Source organism: Phyllobates terribilis, unplaced genomic scaffold, assembly GCF_046119375.1.
Source record: "Phyllobates terribilis strain yellow unplaced genomic scaffold, ASM4611937v1 Scaffold_14__1_contigs__length_39327217, whole genome shotgun sequence".
NCBI lineage: Eukaryota > Metazoa > Chordata > Amphibia > Anura > Dendrobatidae > Phyllobates > Phyllobates terribilis.
In genome coordinates this window covers 11,637,222-11,656,760 of record NW_027362774.1, presented here as the reverse complement: position 1 = coordinate 11,656,760, position 19,539 = coordinate 11,637,222, and the positions used below count along the sequence as shown (strand labels likewise).

At 42.9% G+C, this 19,539-nt stretch overlaps 1 protein-coding gene across 1 annotated transcript in view; it reads left to right on the top strand.

The window, feature by feature from the left end:
- The window catches only part of LOC141175746 (neural-cadherin-like), a 235,890-nt gene that overhangs the window by 123,671 nt on the left and 92,680 nt on the right, over positions 1-19,539 (top strand). Inside the window, exons 5-6 of the mRNA XM_073659672.1 lie at positions 848-959; positions 3,174-3,423. Coding sequence (XP_073515773.1) covers positions 848-959; positions 3,174-3,423 — 362 coding nt within the window. The remainder of the gene's footprint in view (positions 1-847; positions 960-3,173; positions 3,424-19,539) is intronic.

Genomic DNA, 19,539 nt, shown 5'->3' with positions numbered 1-19,539 from the left:
ATCCTGTATTATACTCCAGAGCTGCACTCACTATTCTGCTGGTGCAGTCACTGTGTACATACATTACATTACTGATCCTGAGTTACATCCTGTATTATACTCCAGAGCTGCGCTCACTATTCTGCTGGTGCAGTCACTGTGTACATACATTACATTACTGATCCTGAGTTACATCCTGTATTATACTCCAGAGCTGCACTCACTATTCTGCTGGTGCAGTCACTGTGTACATACATTACATTACTGATCCTGAGTTACATCCTGTATTATACTCCAGAGCTGCACTCACTATTCTGCTGATGGAGTTTCCAGGTTTGAAATCCCATTTTGTTATAACCTGTTAGTGAGTTCTGAGTTTAGTGGAGGGGAGTGCGCTGTTCAGAGCTTGTTGCACAGCGCTTTTCTCACTCTGGAGACATGTCCTGTCCCTCGTTACATGGGTACTGTGCAATACTTACTTTCCCTGATCACTGGGGGTCTCAGACCCTGGTAGTGAGCAGTAATAGCCCCCTTTAATGTCTTGATTATGCCTGTGGCTTTAGAAGGGCAGCAGGTTTGACCCCACTGGTAAAAAAAAAGAAACTTTTTTTATAACTTTCACTCTCTTAAACTGCAGTTTTTGGGTAAAACTTTGGCGCTGCCCCTGGATACAGACACTGGCATGTGCTATACATGTATTAAAGGGCAAGTTTATGACCCAAGTATAATACTGATGTGCGGAAGGGGATTTTACGGCTCCGAGCGCAGGAGGCGGGTGCACACTGAATCATTTTTATATCAAGATATTAGTGTCCGTTTTACTGCGCTCTGCTGAAACTCTTACTTGGTTAATGGAAATGTCTTGCAGGTTGTGGTGGTGATTATAGACATAAATGATTGCACCCCAGAATTTCAGCAGACAATCTACAGCAGAGACGGCGTCCCTGAGACTGTGCCCGTGGCAACCTCTCTCCTGCAAGGTTAGTATATCCTCGTTATATGGTTGAAGTGTAATAAATCCTGCTGGAAACCCATCCGAGGAAGCGTAACTACGGCCGTGTATTCAGTGCCGGACGGCAAAATGTTGGGATCGGGATCTCAGGTGCATTGACCGATGATGAATAAAGGATTTGCAAAAACACAAATTTAAGTATCGCTGGGGAAGTTCTCGGTGCAGCCAAAAAAACGGCTGAAGAACCATGGGGGCTGCTTTATAGAACCAGGACATGATGACTTTTGCCCACACTTAGGCAATAAGGATCATTAGGTAATTTTTGCTACATTCCAAAAAAATAAGAGATAAGCCTCCTGCTACTTTTCAGATCATGGGCGAGACAAAAAAAAGCCAAAATAATACATAATCATTAGGGTGCACCAGTTACAAATACACCATTGGGACCCAAAAGCTACTTGTGTCCATGACATCGATGGCCATCAACCAAAATGATCTATCCTCGACTGGTCACTATTTACTTTGCCAGTTGCCTTTTGGCTAATTTTTGCATTATCCCTTTTTCTCTACCCAAAAATTATCAACTAAAATGGCCAAACTGCATTAACACAGTCAGTGAGGGGTTAGCCTTAGCTAGACTCAAAGTTTGCATGTCCTCTTGGGTTTTCTCCGATATGTCTAAGGATGGATCAACTCGTTGCAGTGACAGGACGTTTTGGGAAAACTGCTGCAAAAAATGCGCTAAAGGGATACTCCAGTCTATCAAAAAATATCCATCCACTGGATGGGGATAATTTTTAGACCGGTCTGGATCCCATCACAGGTAGCCTCACCAGTTGCCAGTACTGAGGACTTATGTCTCCTTTTTTGCCTGGCAAGAGGAGTAGATTGGAGCCGCCAGTCGCACATGCACCAAGATTCTCCATTCAAGGCATATGTCGCCGAGAAGGATAGCCGAGGTCTTGGCTATAATAGTCACTTCTACAGATCATGAATGGAGTCACATGGTGACTGGTTTCTCCATTCAACGCCTTCTATATGTGGTCTGGTGACTAGAAGAGTAATGGAGGCATGAGCCCACCCATTTGGAGTTTGGTGGCACCAACACCAATCTGTCAATGATCACATTTCCGGTTGATAGGTGTGCAAATTGTCTGTTCAGAGAGAAAGAGGGCTAACACTGTAGCGTCACCTATTAGAAGCAACGATCCTAAAAGTCAATATCGACTTTTTAACGAGCCTTGCAATATGACTTAGGATAAAAGCCAAACCAGAATCTCAATTTCCAGACACAGTGTTTCGGTGTGTTGCCCCTCATCAGTGCAAAGTATGAGATCTGATTTGGCTAGGTGAGAGGCTCTGGAGTTGGGTCTAAAGGACTAAGTCTTGATTTGTCACTCTCCGCAAGGAGAAACGTTACCCCTTAGACCCCATTTCAAAGCCTAGCCAAATCAGATATCGAACTTTGCACTGATGAGGGGCAATGCCTCATAACATCATGTCTGTGCAAATTGAGATTCCGGTTTGGCTTTAATCCTAAGTTATGTGGTAAGGCTCTTTATTGGCTTTTAGGATTGCTCCTTCCAATAGGTGGCATTAGAGTTCAAGTCCTCTTCCTCCCTGAAGAGACAATTTGCATATTTAGTTTCCCAGAGGAGCATTGCATGGCTTATAAGTCTCCTCACTCTGACACGCCAGGCTTGTCACTCTCCACAAGGACAAACGTTACCCCTTAGACCCCAGTTGATAGGTGACCATTTTTCTAGCCTGGAATACCCCTTTAAATGTGCAGATACCGAGTCGGCTTGCTATATAATTAGACCCAGTGTGTGTAAAAGATGGGGAAATTGGATTGTAATCTCCTGAGGACAGGGACCTGCCGCCATCCGATGCTTGGGTTGCTGCTCGTTAGATGCATTGAATGTGGCAAAAAAACAGTGATGCTGTGAAACAATTTTTTTGCAAATAAAAAAAAAAAACATAAAAAAGAAGATTCCGTCTTTTGTGCCTTTTGAAGTTCTGAAATGTCGACTAGCGCGAGCCCAGAACAAAGGCGTGAAATGATGTGACTACAGGCATTGCGTATGTTCTCAATAACAACGGCATAATTATCTTGGCTTTAAACTACCGGTCCCTTTCTCCCTTTAATAACACGGTGTATTGATGTATCACTTGTGCTAATTGTCCTCCTGTATAAGCAATTATTTTCTTCTTTTTTTTCCCTCTCTTTCTTTCTCATCAGTGACAGCCACTGACTGTGACTCCGGCGTGAACGGGGAGTTTTCATACTTCACTCTCAGCCCTGATTTCGGCATATCCGCGCGGGGCACCATTAGCCCAGCAAGACGCTTGGATTACGAGAGACCCAGTCATCTGTATGAGTTTGTCATCCTGGCAATAGACCACGGGGAATCGGCAAACACCGGGACGGCCACAGTCAGAATCCGGGTTACCAATCTGAACGACGAAGCCCCAGAATTTTCCCAAACCATGTCAGTACAGTTTTTTATTTTTTTTTGTCTTGTACATTTTTTTTCTCTTGCTAATTGACCCGGTAGGGGTTATCATTATCTATAATGGCCATCTGCTATAAAAATGAAGCCGCTCTGTTCGCCGCGTCGAACATTATTTATCAATTTATTCTCCAACTCTGCACATTAACCCTGTTTTCTAACACTTAAATAATGACTATTAACTCGGAATCCTGAAAGGGGTTGATTTCGTGTCGAAAACTCCAAAAGTGTAATGCCTCATGTCACCTGCGGGGGCAGTGTAGGGAAAGTGAACACATGCTGCTGAGTTCCCGGATGAGTTTATCAGAGTAAACATTAATGGTCTACCCACAGGATATGCTATGAATATCACCTGGTTCTTCCTAACCTTTCTCCCACCTGCTAATGGGGGGGTCACGCACAGTGTGGGAAAGACTAAGTGCAACACGAAGAGATGAGGGGAGGGTAGCCCAAACGCTAGGGAAAGGGGGAGTGGAGACCCCTAGGCATTGCTAATATCACCCTACCTGTCCTACCGTCTCTATATAGATTCCTCACCTATCGCCAAACAGGAAATCCTAATCCATGTATACGAGAGCTAGGCCCTAGATAGGGAGGGGGGGGGTGAGCACTGGTCAGTCCCCTCTATAAACTAAAGACAACAAGGGAGACAAACAAAGGGGAGAAAACTTAGCTTGAGCAGACACCAGAGAGATAACAGCAAACGTCCTCCAAGGGCACCAGAGAGGAAGCTAGCCGACTGCTATTGCTTCAGGCCTTCAAAAGGGAAAATGAGAATATCACCGGCAACCCCCTGCAGCAGACTGAGAGTCTATAAAAACCCAGAGCAGGGTGTGTCAATCAGAGCAGGAGGGAGGTCGCCGCTGGGTCCAAAAGTCAGTAGGATTAAGAAGGCGTTTGCAATGCCAAACGCACTGACCTTCTGCTGCTAGATCCAGAGCGACTGTCCATTACATCTGACACACCTGTGACATGGGGTTTCCAGCTACTCCATCCAGGTGGAGACAGAATGGAGAGGTGGTCCCATGGGTGCATTTCTGTCCATTCACTTCTTTGCAAAATGAAGGTGGAGTTTTCCCTTAAGGTCATGTCTGGGACCCCCATGGATTTCCAGAAATAGGGTCCTGGAAGTCTATGCAGGACCCTATTTCTGGAAATCCATGGGGGTCCCAGCCATGTCCTTAAGGGAAAATTCCACCTTCAATTTGTAGGTAATGCCCCAAATAACAATTCCCCGATTTATCAAAATCCTTTACATTGGCTGCAGTAGCAATGAGGCTAGTCGTTTCAATTAATTAAAAATTTAATTAATTAAAAATTAATCAAATCATTAAAATGAATTAAAATGTAAAACAAATTGTTTTAAAGATCCTAAATGGTCCCAGCAGCCATAAAATCCTGCAATCTGATTGGCCAATCCCAAATCTTCTTGGCCGCAAGGTTTATTTGGATTAATTTGAGATCAATTGAGCATTCTAGGATTAGTCCAGGATAATAAAAAAGGCTGCTTTTTTTTTTTTTTTTTTCAAGAAATAGCGCCATCACTGCCCACAGGTTGTGTGTGGTACTACAATCAGCCACATTTATTTTAAAAGGAGCTGAGCTGCAATACCAGACACAACCCATAGACAGTGGAGGCGCTGTTTCTGGAATAAAGCAGCCATTCTCTTCTATTGTCGAACAATGTGATTGCACACCGCCTCCTGAGATAACAGCCGTGATGGTGGGTGTACCACGGACTATGGCGAGATATAATAAACAGGATTCTGATTGCTGGTAATTTCAGGAGTGTGATCGCCCCACAGCTCAGACCCCGCATCGGTTTAGGATAGCCCCCAGTGCTTGGTTCTACATGGATGCTGATTGCCTTCCTGTATAATGTGCCCTGCGTGGAAATGCTCTGTAAATTACAATTGCAGTGTGTAAGTGGGGGGATAATTGGCCTGTTCAGATATTGATTATGGTCTTTTCATTCTTCACTTCTGCTGTACAGTATTGATCTGAGTCACTGCCGCACTAAACATTTGCCCTGAAAATAGAGAATGGATGAAGGCAAGAATCTAAAACTACAGAAACCTAAAAAAAGAAGCTCAATAGAAACGGCAACCTGGAACAATGTAGACATGGATCTATAGCATAGGGGGTGAAATATGGAAATCGGCCTAAAACATTTACAATAAAAAATAGATTCAACTTCATAAACCTTCTTATATCCACCATCGTAAATGATGACATATGATTATGCAACGCTTGGTCCTGAATATTCAATGGCATCACCACCATTTTTAAGAAAATTTATTCTTCACAAAGGGTTAACTAACTTCGTAAATATATTGCTTATCCTGTATTGATCCAGAGTTACCTCCTGTATTATACTCCAGAGCTGCACTCACTATTCTGCTGGTGCAGTCACTGTGTACATACATTACATTACTGATCCTGTGTTACCTCCTGTATTATACTCCAGGGCTGCACTCACTATTCTGCTGGTGCAGTCACTGTGCACATACATTACATTACTGATCCTGAGTTACATCCTGTATTATACTCCAGAGCTGCACTCACTATTCTGCTGGTGCAGTCACTGTGTACATACATTACATTACTGATCCTGAGTTACATCCTGTATTATACTCCAGAGCTGCACTCACTATTCTGCTGGTGCAGTCACTGTGCACATACATTACATTACTGATCCTGAGTTACATCCTGTATTATACTCCAGAGCTGCACTCACTATTCTGCTGGTGCAGTCACTGTGTACATACATTACATTACTGATCCTGAGTTACATCCTGTATTATACTCCAGAGCTGCACTCACTATTCTGCTGGTGCAGTCACTGTGCACATACATTACATTACTGATCCTGAGTTACATCCTGTATTATACTCCAGAGCTGCACTCACTATTCTGCTGGTGCAGTCACTGTGTACATACATTACATTACTGATCCTGAGTTACATCCTGTATTATACTCCAGAGCTGCACTCACTATTCTGCTGGTGCAGTCACTGTGCACATACATTACATTACTGATCCTGAGTTACATCCTGTATTATACTCCAGAGCTGCACTCACTATTCTGCTGGTGCAGTCACTGTGTACATACATTACATTACTGATCCAGAGTTACCTCCTGTATTATACTCCAGAGCTGCACTCACTATTCTGCTGGTGCAGTCACTGTGTACATACATTACATTACTGATCCTGAGTTACATCCTGTATTATACTCCAGAGCTGCACTCACTATTCAGCTGGTGCAGTCACTGTGCACATACATTACATTACTGATCCTGAGTTACATCCTGTATTATACTCCAGAGCTGCACTCACTATTCTGCTGGTGCAGTCACTGTGTACATACATTACATTACTGATCCAGAGTTACCTCCTGTATTATACTCCAGAGCTGCACTCACTATTCTGCTGGTGCAGTCACTGTGTACATACATTACATTACTGATCCTGAGTTACATCCTGTATTATACTCCAGAGCTGCACTCACTATTCTGCTGGTGCAGTCACTGTGTACATACATTACATTACTGATCCTGAGTTACATTCTGTATTATACTCCAGAGCTGCACTCACTATTCTGCTGGTGCAGTCACTGTGTACATACATTACATTACTGATCCTGAGTTACATCCTGTATTATACTCCAGAGCTGCACTCACTATTCTGCTGGTGCAGTCACTGTGTACATACATTACATTACTGATCCTGAGTTACATCCTGTATTATACTCCAGAGCTGCACTCAATATTCTGCTGGTGCAGTCACTGTGTACATACATTACATTACTGATCCTGAGTTACATCCTGTATTATACTCCAGAGCTGCACTCACTATTCTGCTGGTGCAATCACTGTGTACATACATTACATTACTGATCCTGAGTTACATCCTGTATTATACTCCAGAGCTGCACTCACTATTCTGCTGGTGCAGTCACTGTGTACATACATTACATTACTGATCCTGAGTTACATCCTGTATTATACTCCAGAGCTGCACTCACTATTCTGCTGGTGCAGTCACTGTGTACATACATTACATTACTGATCCTGAGTGACATCCTGTATTATACTCCAGAGCTGCACTCACTATTCTGCTGGTGTAGTCACTGTGTACATACATTACATTACTGATCCTGAGTTACATCCTGCATTATACTCCAGAGCTGCACTCACTATTCTGCTGGTGCAGTCACTGTGTACATACATTACATTACTGATCCTGAGTTACATCCTGTATTATACTCCAGAGCTGCACTCACTATTCTGCTGGTGCAGTCACTGTGTACATACATTACATTACTGATCCTGAGTTACATCCTGCATTATACTCCAGAGCTGCACTCACTATTCTGCTGGTGCAGTCACTGTGTACATACATTACATTACTGATCCTGAGTTACATCCTGTATTATACTCCAGAGCTGCACTCACTATTCTGCTGGTGCAGTCACTGTGTACATACATTACATTACTGATCCTGAGTTACATCCTGTATTATACTCCAGAGCTGCACTCCCTATTCTGCTGGTGCAGTCACTGTGTACATACATTACATTACTGATCCTGAGTTACATCCTGTATTATACTCCAGAGCTGCACTCACTATTCTGTTGGTGCAGTCACTGTGTACATGCATTACATTACTGATCAAGAGTTACCTCCTGTATTATACTCCAGAGCTGCGCTCACTATTCTGCTGGTGCAGTCACTGTGCACATACATTACATTACTGATCCTGAGTTACATTCTGTATTATACTCCAGAGCTGCACTCACTATTCTGCTGGTGCAGTCACTGTGTACATACATTACATTACTGATCCTGAGTTACATCATGTATTATACTCCAGAGCTGCACTCACTATTCTGCTGGTGCAGTCACTGTGTTTACTGATCCTGAGTTACATCCTGTATTATACTCCAGAGCTGCACTCACTATTCTGCTGGTGCAGTCACTGTGTACATACATTACATTACTGATCCTGAGTTACATCCTGTATTATACTCCAGAGCTGCACTCACTATTCTGCTGGTGCAGTCACTATGTATATACATTACATTACTGATCCTGAGTTACATCCTGTATTATACTCCAGAGCTGCTCTCACTATTCTGCTGGTGCAGTCACTATGTATATACATTACATTACTGATCCTGAGTTACATCCTGTATTATACTCCAGAGCTGCACTCACTATTCTGCTGGTGCAGTCACTGTGTACATACATTACGTTACTGATCCTAAATGATATCCTGTATTATACTCCAGAGCTGCACTCACTATTCTGCTGGTGCAGTCACTGTGTACATACATTACTGATCCTGTACTGATCCTGAGTTACATCCTGTATTATACTCCAGAGCTGCAATCACTATTCTGCTGGTGCAGTCACTGTGTACATACATTACATTACTGGTCCTGAGTTACATCCTGTATTACACTCCATAGCTGCACTCACTATTCTGCTGGTGCAGTCACTGTGTACATACATTACATTACTGATCCTGAGTTACCTCCTGTATTATACTCCAGAGCTGCACTCACTATTCTGCTGGTGCAGTCACTGTGTACATACATTACATTACTGATCCTGAGTTACCTCCTGTATTATACTCCAGAGCTGCACTCACTATTCTGCTGGTGCAGTCACTGTGTACATACATTACTGGTCCTGAGTTACATCCTGTATTATACTCCAGAGCTGCACTCACTATTCTGCTGGTGCAGTCACTGTGTACATACATTACATTACTGATCCTGGGTTACCTCCTGTATTATACTCCAGAGCTGCACTCACTATTCTGCTGGTGCAGTCACTGTGTACATACATTACTGGTCCTGAGTTACATCCTGTATTATACTCCAGAGCTGCACTCACTATTCTGCTGGTGCAGTCACTGTGTACATACATTACATTACTGATCCTGAGTTACCTCCTGTATTATACTCCAGTGCTGCACTCACTATTCTGCTGGTGCAGTCACTGTGTACATACATTACATTACTGATCCTAAGTTATATCCTGTATTATACTCCAGAGCTGCACTCACTATTCTGCTGCTGCTGTCACTGTGTACATACATTACATTACTGATCCTGAGTTACCTCCTGTATTATACTCCAGAGCTGCACTCGCTATTCTGCTGGTGCAGTCACTGTGTACATACATTACATTACTGATCCTTAGTTACATCCTGTATTATACTCCAGAGCTGCACTCACTATTCTGCTGGTGCAGTCACTGTGTACATACATTACATTACTGATCCTAAGTTATATCCTGTATTATACTCCAGAGCTGCACTCACTATTCTGCTGGTGCAGTCACTGTGTACATACATTACTGATCCTGAGTTACATCCTGTATTATACTCCAGAGCTGCACTCACTATTCTGCTGGTGCAGTCACTGTGTACATACATTACATTACAGATCCTGAGTTACATCCTGTATTATACTCCAGAGCTGCACTCACTATTCTGCTGGTGCAGTCACTGTGTACATACATTACATTACTGATCCTGAGTTACATCCTGTATTATACTCCAGAGCTGCTCTCACTATGCTGCTGGTGCAGTCATTGTGTATATACATTACATTACTGATCCTGAGTTACATGCTGTATTATACTCCAGAGCTGCACTCACTATTCTGCTGGTGCAGTCACTGTGTACATACATTACATTACTGATCCTAAGTTATATCCTGTATTATACTCCAGAGCTGCACTCACTATTCTGCTGGTGCAGTCACTGTGTACATACATTACCTTACTGATCCTGAGTTACATCCTGTATTATACTCCAGAGCTGCACTCACTATTCTGCTGGTGCAGTCACTGTGTACATACATTACTGGTCCTGAGTTACATCCTGTATTATACTCCAGAGCTGCACTCACTATTCTGCTGGTGCAGTCACTGTGTACATACATTACATTACTGATCCTGGGTTACCTCCTGTATTATACTCCAGAGCTGCACTCACTATTCTGCTGGTGCAGTCACTGTGTACATACATTACATTACTGATCCTAAGTTATATCCTGTATTATACTCCAGAGCTGAACTCACTATTCTGCTGGTGCAGTCACTGTGTACATACATTACCTTACTGATCCTGAGTTACATCCTGTATTATACTCCAGAGCTGCACTCACTATTCTGCTGGTGCAGTCACTGTGTACATACATTACTGGTCCTGAGTTACATCCTGTATTATACTCCAGAGCTGCACTCACTATTCTGCTGGTGCAGTCACTGTGTACATACATTACATTACTGATCCTGGGTTACCTCCTGTATTATACTCCAGAGCTGCACTCACTATTCTGCTGGTGCAGTCACTGTGTACATACATTACATTACTGATCCTAAGTTATATCCTGTATTATACTCCAGAGCTGAACTCACTATTCTGCTGGTGCAGTCACTGTGTACATGCATTACATTACTGATCCTGAGTTACATCCTGTATTATACTCCAGAGCTGCACTCACTATTCTGCTGGTGCAGTCACTGTGTACATACATTACATTACTGATCCTGAGTTACATCCTGTATTATACTCCAGAGCTGCACTCACTATTCTGCTGGTGCAGTCACTGTGTACATACATTACATTACTGATCCTGAGTTACATCCTGTATTATACTCCAGAGCTGCGCTCACTATTCTGCTGGTGCAGTCACTGTGTACATACATTACATTACTGATCCTGAGTTACATCCTGTATTATACTCCAGAGCTGCACTCACTATTCTGCTGGTGCAGTCACTGTGTACATACATTACATTACAGATCCTGAGTTACATCCTGTATTATACTCCAGAGCTGCACTCACTATTCTGCTGGTGCAGTCACTGTGTACATACATTACATTACTGATCCTGAGTTACATCCTGTATTATACTCCAGAGCTGCACTCACTATTCTGCTGGTGCAGTCACTGTGTACATACATTACATTACTGATCCTAAGTTATATCCTGTATTATACTCCAGAGCTGCACTCACTATTCTGCTGGTGCAGTCACTGTGTACATACATTACTGATCCTGAGTTACATCCTGTATTATACTCCACAGCTGCACTCACTATTCTGCTGGTGCAGTCACTGTGCACATACATTACATTACTGATCCTGAGTTACATCCTGTATTATACTCCAGAGCTGAACTCACTATTCTGCTGGTGCAGTCACTGTGTACATGCATTACATTACTGATCCTGAGTTACATCCTGTATTATACTCCAGAGCTGCACTCACTATTCTGCTGGTGCAGTCACTGTGTACATACATTACATTACAGATCCTGAGTTAAGATAAGATAAGATAAGATAAGATAAGATATACTTTATTTATCCCGGAGGAAATTGCGGTATCACAGCAGCAGAACACAGATCTCGAACATGACACATATGATAACAAAACATTTGGAATACTTTAGACATTGCTTTTCAGACATTTGTTAAACACCCCCATAGCTGTTGGAACAAACGATCTCCTGTATTTTTCCTTTTTACACCTTAGTTGTATTAGGCGATTGCTGAATGTGCTCTTCTGTTTCGCAAACAGTTCATAAAGCGGGTGTGTGTTGTTGCCCATTATAGCTCTGCACTTCTTCTTAATCCTATCCTCTACCACCTCTTCAAAAGTCCCAAGCTGTAGGCCCACCGTCGCGCTAGCCTTCTTTATAAGTTTGTTGAGCTTGTTGGCGTCAGCAACACGCACACTGTTACCCCAGCAAATTATTGCCGCAAAGGTGGCACTAGCCACAATGGATTGGTAGAACACCTCAAGCATTTTGCCACACACATTAAAAGACCTTAACTTCCTTAGGAAGTACAATCTACTCATCCCCTTCTTGTAGACCTTCTCCATGTGGCACTTCCAGTCTAGCTTGCTATCCAGGTAAACCCCCAAATATTTGAAACTGTCCACCATCTCCACATCCTGACCGTCAATGGTAACAGGTAGGCATACCTTCTTGCACCTTCCATAGCTCATCACCAACTCCCTGGTTTTCTTAACATTTAGTTCTAGATGGTTAGCCTGGCACCATACTACAAAGTCCGCAACCACCCTTCTATATTCCTCTTCGTCCTGGTCCTTCCCAATACCGCCACTATCACAGAGTCATCCGAGTACTTCTGGAGGTGACAACGGTCTGATTTATACTGAAAGTCAGCTGTGTACAATGTAAAGAGGAATGGCGACAGCACTGTTCCCTGCGGGGCTCCGACACTGCTCAGTACACTATCTGATGTAGCCGTCCCCCACCTAACAAACTGTGGCCTATCCGACAGGTAGTCAATTATCCAATTCACAAGTCCCTCATCCACCGCCATTTTAATCAACTTTCCTCGCAGTAAGAGTGGCTGTAATGTGTTGAACGCACTAGAGAAATCAAAGAACAAAGCACGCACTGTGGTTCCATCATTGTCCAAAAAGGAATGTACTGTTTGTAGCAGAGACGCTACAGCATCGTCCACACCCAGTCCCTGCCGGTACGCAAACTGAAGAGCATCAGTATGCGCCATCACCCTCGGACACAAGTGAGCAAGTACTATTCTCTCCAAGGACTTCATCGCATGCGATGTTAAGGCCACCGGTCTATAGTCCCCCGGGGAAGCCGGGAAGGTAGTCTTGGGAATCGGCACCAGGCAGGAAGTCTTCCATAGCACTGGTACTCTCTTTGATTGTAAGCTCTGGTTAAAGAGATGCTGGAAGACAGTACATAACTCATTTGCACACACTCTGAGGACACGTGGACTGAGACCGTCAGGCCCTGCTGCTTTGCCAATGGCCAGCTTACTAAACTGGTCCCTCACGTCATTTTTGGAGACCGAGAAATGATCTATTTCACCCCCTGTTAATTTAGCTAGTTGTTCCCCGGCCTCCTCCCCCTTCCCTGCTGCTACCGCACCTTTATTGCTGAATCTATTGAAGAACTGATTCATTTCATTAGCCATTATAAGTCCACCACCCCCCTGCTCCGACCTTGCCTTAAACCCAGTCACTAGCTTCATTCCAGCCCACACCTCTCTGGAGCTTTTTTGTGCAAATTGATTTTCTAATTTAACTCTGAATGCCTCACGGGCAATCTTAATTTTCCCCTTTAGGTCTCGCTGTATAATTTTCAATGCCTCCTTGTCCTTCCTTTTAAAAGCCAGTTTTTTCATGTTTAGTAAATGTTTCAACTCTTACATCCTGTATTATACTCCAGAGCTGCACTCACTATTCTGCTGGTGCAGTCACTGTGTACATACATTACATTACTGATCCTGAGTTACATCCTGTATTATACTCCAGAGCTGCGCTCACTATTCTGCTGGTGCAGTCACTGTGTACATACATTACATTACTGATCCTGAGTTACATCCTGTATTATACTCCAGAGCTGCACTCACTATTCAGCTGGTGCAGTCACTGTGCACATACATTACATTACTGATCCTGAGTTACATCCTGTATTATACTCCAGAGCTGCACTCACTATTCTGCTGGTGCAGTCACTGTGTACATACATTACATTACTGATCCAGAGTTACCTCCTGTATTATACTCCAGAGCTGCACTCACTATTCTGCTGGTGCAGTCACTGTGTACATACATTACATTACTGATCCTGAGTTACATCCTGTATTATACTCCAGAGCTGCACTCACTATTCTGCTGGTGCAGTCACTGTGTACATACATTACATTACTGATCCTGAGTTACATTCTGTATTATACTCCAGAGCTGCACTCACTATTCTGCTGGTGCAGTCACTGTGTACATACATTTCATTACTGATCCTGAGTTACATCCTGTATTATACTCCAGAGCTGCACTCACTATTCTGCTGGTGCAGTCACTGTGTACATACATTACATTACTGATCCTGAGTTACATCCTGTATTATACTCCAGAGCTGCACTCACTATTCTGCTGGTGCAGTCACTGTGTACATACATTACATTACTGATCCTGAGTTACATCCTGTATTATACTCCAGAGCTGCACTCACTATTCTGCTGGTGCAGTCACTGTGTACATACATTACATTACTGATCCTGAGTTACATCCTGTATTATACTCCAGAGCTGCACTCACTATTCTGCTGGTGCAGTCACTGTGTACATACATTACATTACTGATCCTGAGTTACATCCTGTATTATACTCCAGAGCTGCACTCACTATTCTGCTGGTGCAGTCACTGTGTACATACATTACATTACTGATCCTGAGTGACATCCTGTATTATACTCCAGAGCTGCACTCACTATTCTGCTGGTGTAGTCACTGTGTACATACATTACATTACTGATCCTGAGTTACATCCTGCATTATACTCCAGAGCTGCACTCACTATTCTGCTGGTGCAGTCACTGTGTACATACATTACATTACTGATCCTGAGTTACATCCTGTATTATACTCCAGAGCTGCACTCACTATTCTGCTGGTGCAGTCACTGTGTACATACATTACATTACTGATCCTGAGTTACATCCGCATTATACTCCAGAGCTGCACTCACTATTCTGCTGGTGCAGTCACTGTGTACATACATTACATTACTGATCCTGAGTTACATCCTGTATTATACTCCAGAGCTGCACTCACTATTCTGCTGGTGCAGTCACTGTGTACATACATTACATTACTGATCCTGAGTTACATCCTGTATTATACTCCAGAGCTGCACTCCCTATTCTGCTGGTGCAGTCACTGTGTACATACATTACATTACTGATCCTGAGTTACATCCTGTATTATACTCCAGAGCTGCACTCACTATTCTGTTGGTGCAGTCACTGTGTACATGCATTACATTACTGATCAAGAGTTACCTCCTGTATTATACTCCAGAGCTGCGCTCACTATTCTGCTGGTGCAGTCACTGTGCACATACATTACATTACTGATCCTGAGTTACATTCTGTATTATACTCCAGAGCTGCACTCACTATTCTGCTGGTGCAGTCACTGTGTACATACATTACATTACTGATCCTGAGTTACATCATGTATTATACTCCAGAGCTGCACTCACTATTCTGCTGGTGCAGTCACTGTGTACTTACATTACTGATCCTGAGTTACATCCTGTATTATACTCCAGAGCTGCACTCACTATTCTGCTGGTGCAGTCACTGTGTACATACATTACATTACTGATCCTGAGTTACATTCCGTATTATACTCCAGAGCTGCACTCACTATTCTGCTGGTGCAGTCACTGTGTACATACATTACATTACTGATCCTGAGTTACATCCTGTATTATACTCCAGAGCTGCACTCACTATTCTGCTGGTGCAGTCACTGTGTACATACATTACTGATCCTGTACTGATCCTGAGTTACATCCTGTATTATACTCCAGAGCTGCACTCACTATTCTGCTGGTGCAGTCACTATGTATATACATTACATTACTGATCCTGAGTTACATCCTGTATTATACTCCAGAGCTGCACTCACTATTCTGCTGGTGCAGTCACTGTGTACATACATTACGTTACTGATCCTAAATGATATCCTGTATTATACTCCAGAGCTGCACTCACTATTCTGCTGGTGCAGTCACTGTGTACATACATTACTGATCCTGTACTGATCCTGAGTTACATCCTGTATTATACTCCAGAGCTGCAATCACTATTCTGCTGGTGCAGTCACTGTGTACATACATTACATTACTGGTCCTGAGTTACATCCTGTATTACACTCCATAGCTGCACTCACTATTCTGCTGGTGCAGTCACTGTGTACATACATTACATTACTGATCCTGAGTTACCTCCTGTATTATACTCCAGAGCTGCACTCACTATTCTGCTGGTGCAGTCACTGTGTACATACATTACATTACTGATCCTGAGTTACCTCCTGTATTATACTCCAGAGCTGCACTCACTATTCTGCTGGTGCAGTCACTGTGTACATACATTACTGGTCCTGAGTTACATCCTGTATTATACTCCAGAGCTGCACTCACTATTCTGCTGGTGCAGTCACTGTGTACATACATTACATTACTGATCCTGGGTTACCTCCTGTATTATACTCCAGAGCTGCACTCACTATTCTGCTTGTGCAGTCACTGTGTACATACATTACTGGTCCTGAGTTACATCCTGTATTATACTCCAGAGCTGCACTCACTATTCTGCTGGTGCAGTCACTGTGTACATACATTACATTACTGATCCTGAGTTACCTCCTGTATTATACTCCAGTGCTGCACTCACTATTCTGCTGGTGCAGTCACTGTGTACATACATTACATTACTGATCCTAAGTTATATCCTGTATTATACTCCAGAGCTGCACTCACTATTCTGCTGCTGCTGTCACTGTGTACATACATTACATTACTGATCCTGAGTTACCTCCTGTATTATACTCCAGAGCTGCACTCACTATTCTGCTGGTGCAGTCACTGTGTACATACATTACATTACTGATCCTTAGTTACATCCTGTATTATACTCCAGAGCTGCACTCACTAATCTGCTGGTGCAGTCACTGTGTACATACATTACATTACTGATCCTAAGTTATATCCTGTATTATACTCCAGAGCTGCACTCACTATTCTGCTGGTGCAGTCACTGTGTACATACATTACTGATCCTGAGTTACATCCTGTATTATACTCCAGAGCTGCACTCACTATTCTGCTGGTGCAGTCACTGTGTACATACATTACTGATCCTGAGTTACATCCTGTATTATACTCCAGAGCTGCACTCACTATTCTGCTGGTGCAGTCACTGTGTACATACATTACATTACAGATCCTGAGTTACATCCTGTATTATACTCCAGAGCTGCACTCACTATTCTGCTGGTGCAGTCACTGTGTACATACATTACATTACTGATCCTGAGTTACATCCTGTATTATACTCCAGAGCTGCTCTCACTATGCTGCTGGTGCAGTCATTGTGTATATACATTACATTACTGATCCTGAGTTACATGCTGTATTATACTCCAGAGCTGCACTCACTATTCTGCTGGTGCAGTCACTGTGTACATACATTACATTACTGATCCTAAGTTATATCCTGTATTATACTCCAGAGCTGCACTCACTATTCTGCTGGTGCAGTCACTGTGTACATACATTACATTACTGATCCTGAGTTACATCCTGTATTATACTCCAGAGCTGCACTCACTATTCTGCTGGTGCAGTCACTGTGTACATACATTACTGGTCCTGAGTTACATCCTGTATTATACTCCAGAGCTGCACTCACTATTCTGCTGGTGCAGTCACTGTGTACATACATTACATTACTGATCCTGGGTTACCTCCTGTATTATACTCCAGAGCTGCACTCACTATTCTGCTGGTGCAGTCACTGTGTACATACATTACATTACTGATCCTAAGTTATATCCTGTATTATACTCCAGAGCTGAACTCACTATTCTGCTGGTGCAGTCACTGTGTACATGCATTACATTACTGATCCTGAGTTACATCCTGTATTATACTCCAGAGCTGCACTCACTATTCTGCTGGTGCAGTCACTGTGTACATACATTACATTACTGATCCTGAGTTACATCCTGTATTATACTCCAGAGCTGCACTCACTATTCTGCTGGTGCAGTCACTGTGTACATACATTACATTACTGATCCTGAGTTACATCCTGTATTATACTCCAGAGCTGCGCTCACTATTCTGCTGGTGCAGTCACTGTGTACATACATTACATTACTGATCCTGAGTTACATCCTGTATTATACTCCAGAGCTGCACTCACTATTCTGCTGGTGCAGTCACTGTGTACATACATTACATTACAGATCCTGAGTTACATCCTGTATTATACTCCAGAGCTGCACTCACTATTCTGCTGGTGCAGTCACTGTGTACATACATTACATTACTGATCCTGAGTTACATCCTGTATTATACTCCAGAGCTGCGCTCACTATTCTGCTGGTGCAGTCACTGTGTACATACATTACATTACTGATCCTAAGTTATATCCTGTATTATACTCCAGAGCTGCACTCACTATTCTGCTGGTGCAGTCACTGTGTACATACATTACTGATCCTGAGTTACATCCTGTATTATACTCCACAGCTGCACTCACTATTCTGCTGGTGCAGTCACTGTGTACATACATTACATTACTGATCCTGAGTTACATCCTGTATTATACTCCAGAGCTGCACTCACTACTCTGCTGGTGCAGTCACTGTGTACATACATTACATTACTGATCCTGAGTTACATCCTGTAGATCTTTTATTATAAAAATGAAAAACATAACAATAATAATAACCAGAAAATAAACAATGTAATGAACTGGTCCAGCCGCTCCCTCTCTCCTCATACACATATTATACATATATACACAATAATAACTACCTACACCATGACATCTGGTCCGGTTACCAAACAAATAACAATATAATAAAAAATAATCGACAAATTATATACAAACTAATATATACATTCTTTTTTTTTTTTAAATAAATAAAATAAAATAAATACTAACTATACAAATATATACAAGACAAAACAAAACCCCCCACACTCGAGCCCACCAGTCCCTCCCCGGCACTGACCTGAGAGCTGGTCCTGCGCCTCATGCCTCAGTCCATGTCCAACGTCCATAGGACAGATCAGGCAGTGCCAGTTTTTCACCCAAATAACCAGTGTCCCACAAGATGAACCCACCTCCCCCCTTTTCCCTCCACCCAACCTAACACCTACACCCAAACCCATATATACAATATATACAGAAACAAACAATACAATAACAAACAATACAATAACCGCAACTGACAAAGCCCAAGTTCGGCGCCTGCAGCCCTACAACACTGTCTACTGATCAATAAAACAAAAATCTATGGTGTCAGCAGCAGCCCACTACCAGGAGAGGAGATGACCAGACTAGAGCACACTAAAAGAAAGGCCCCTCCAGAGGAGAGCGGCCCTCCGTGTACCCAGTCTCTCATACTCCAGAGAACACACCTTCACCAGGTCACCGAGTATGGTCCTAAACACATCGTCCACTGGGAGGATTTTCTGCTGCGTCGAT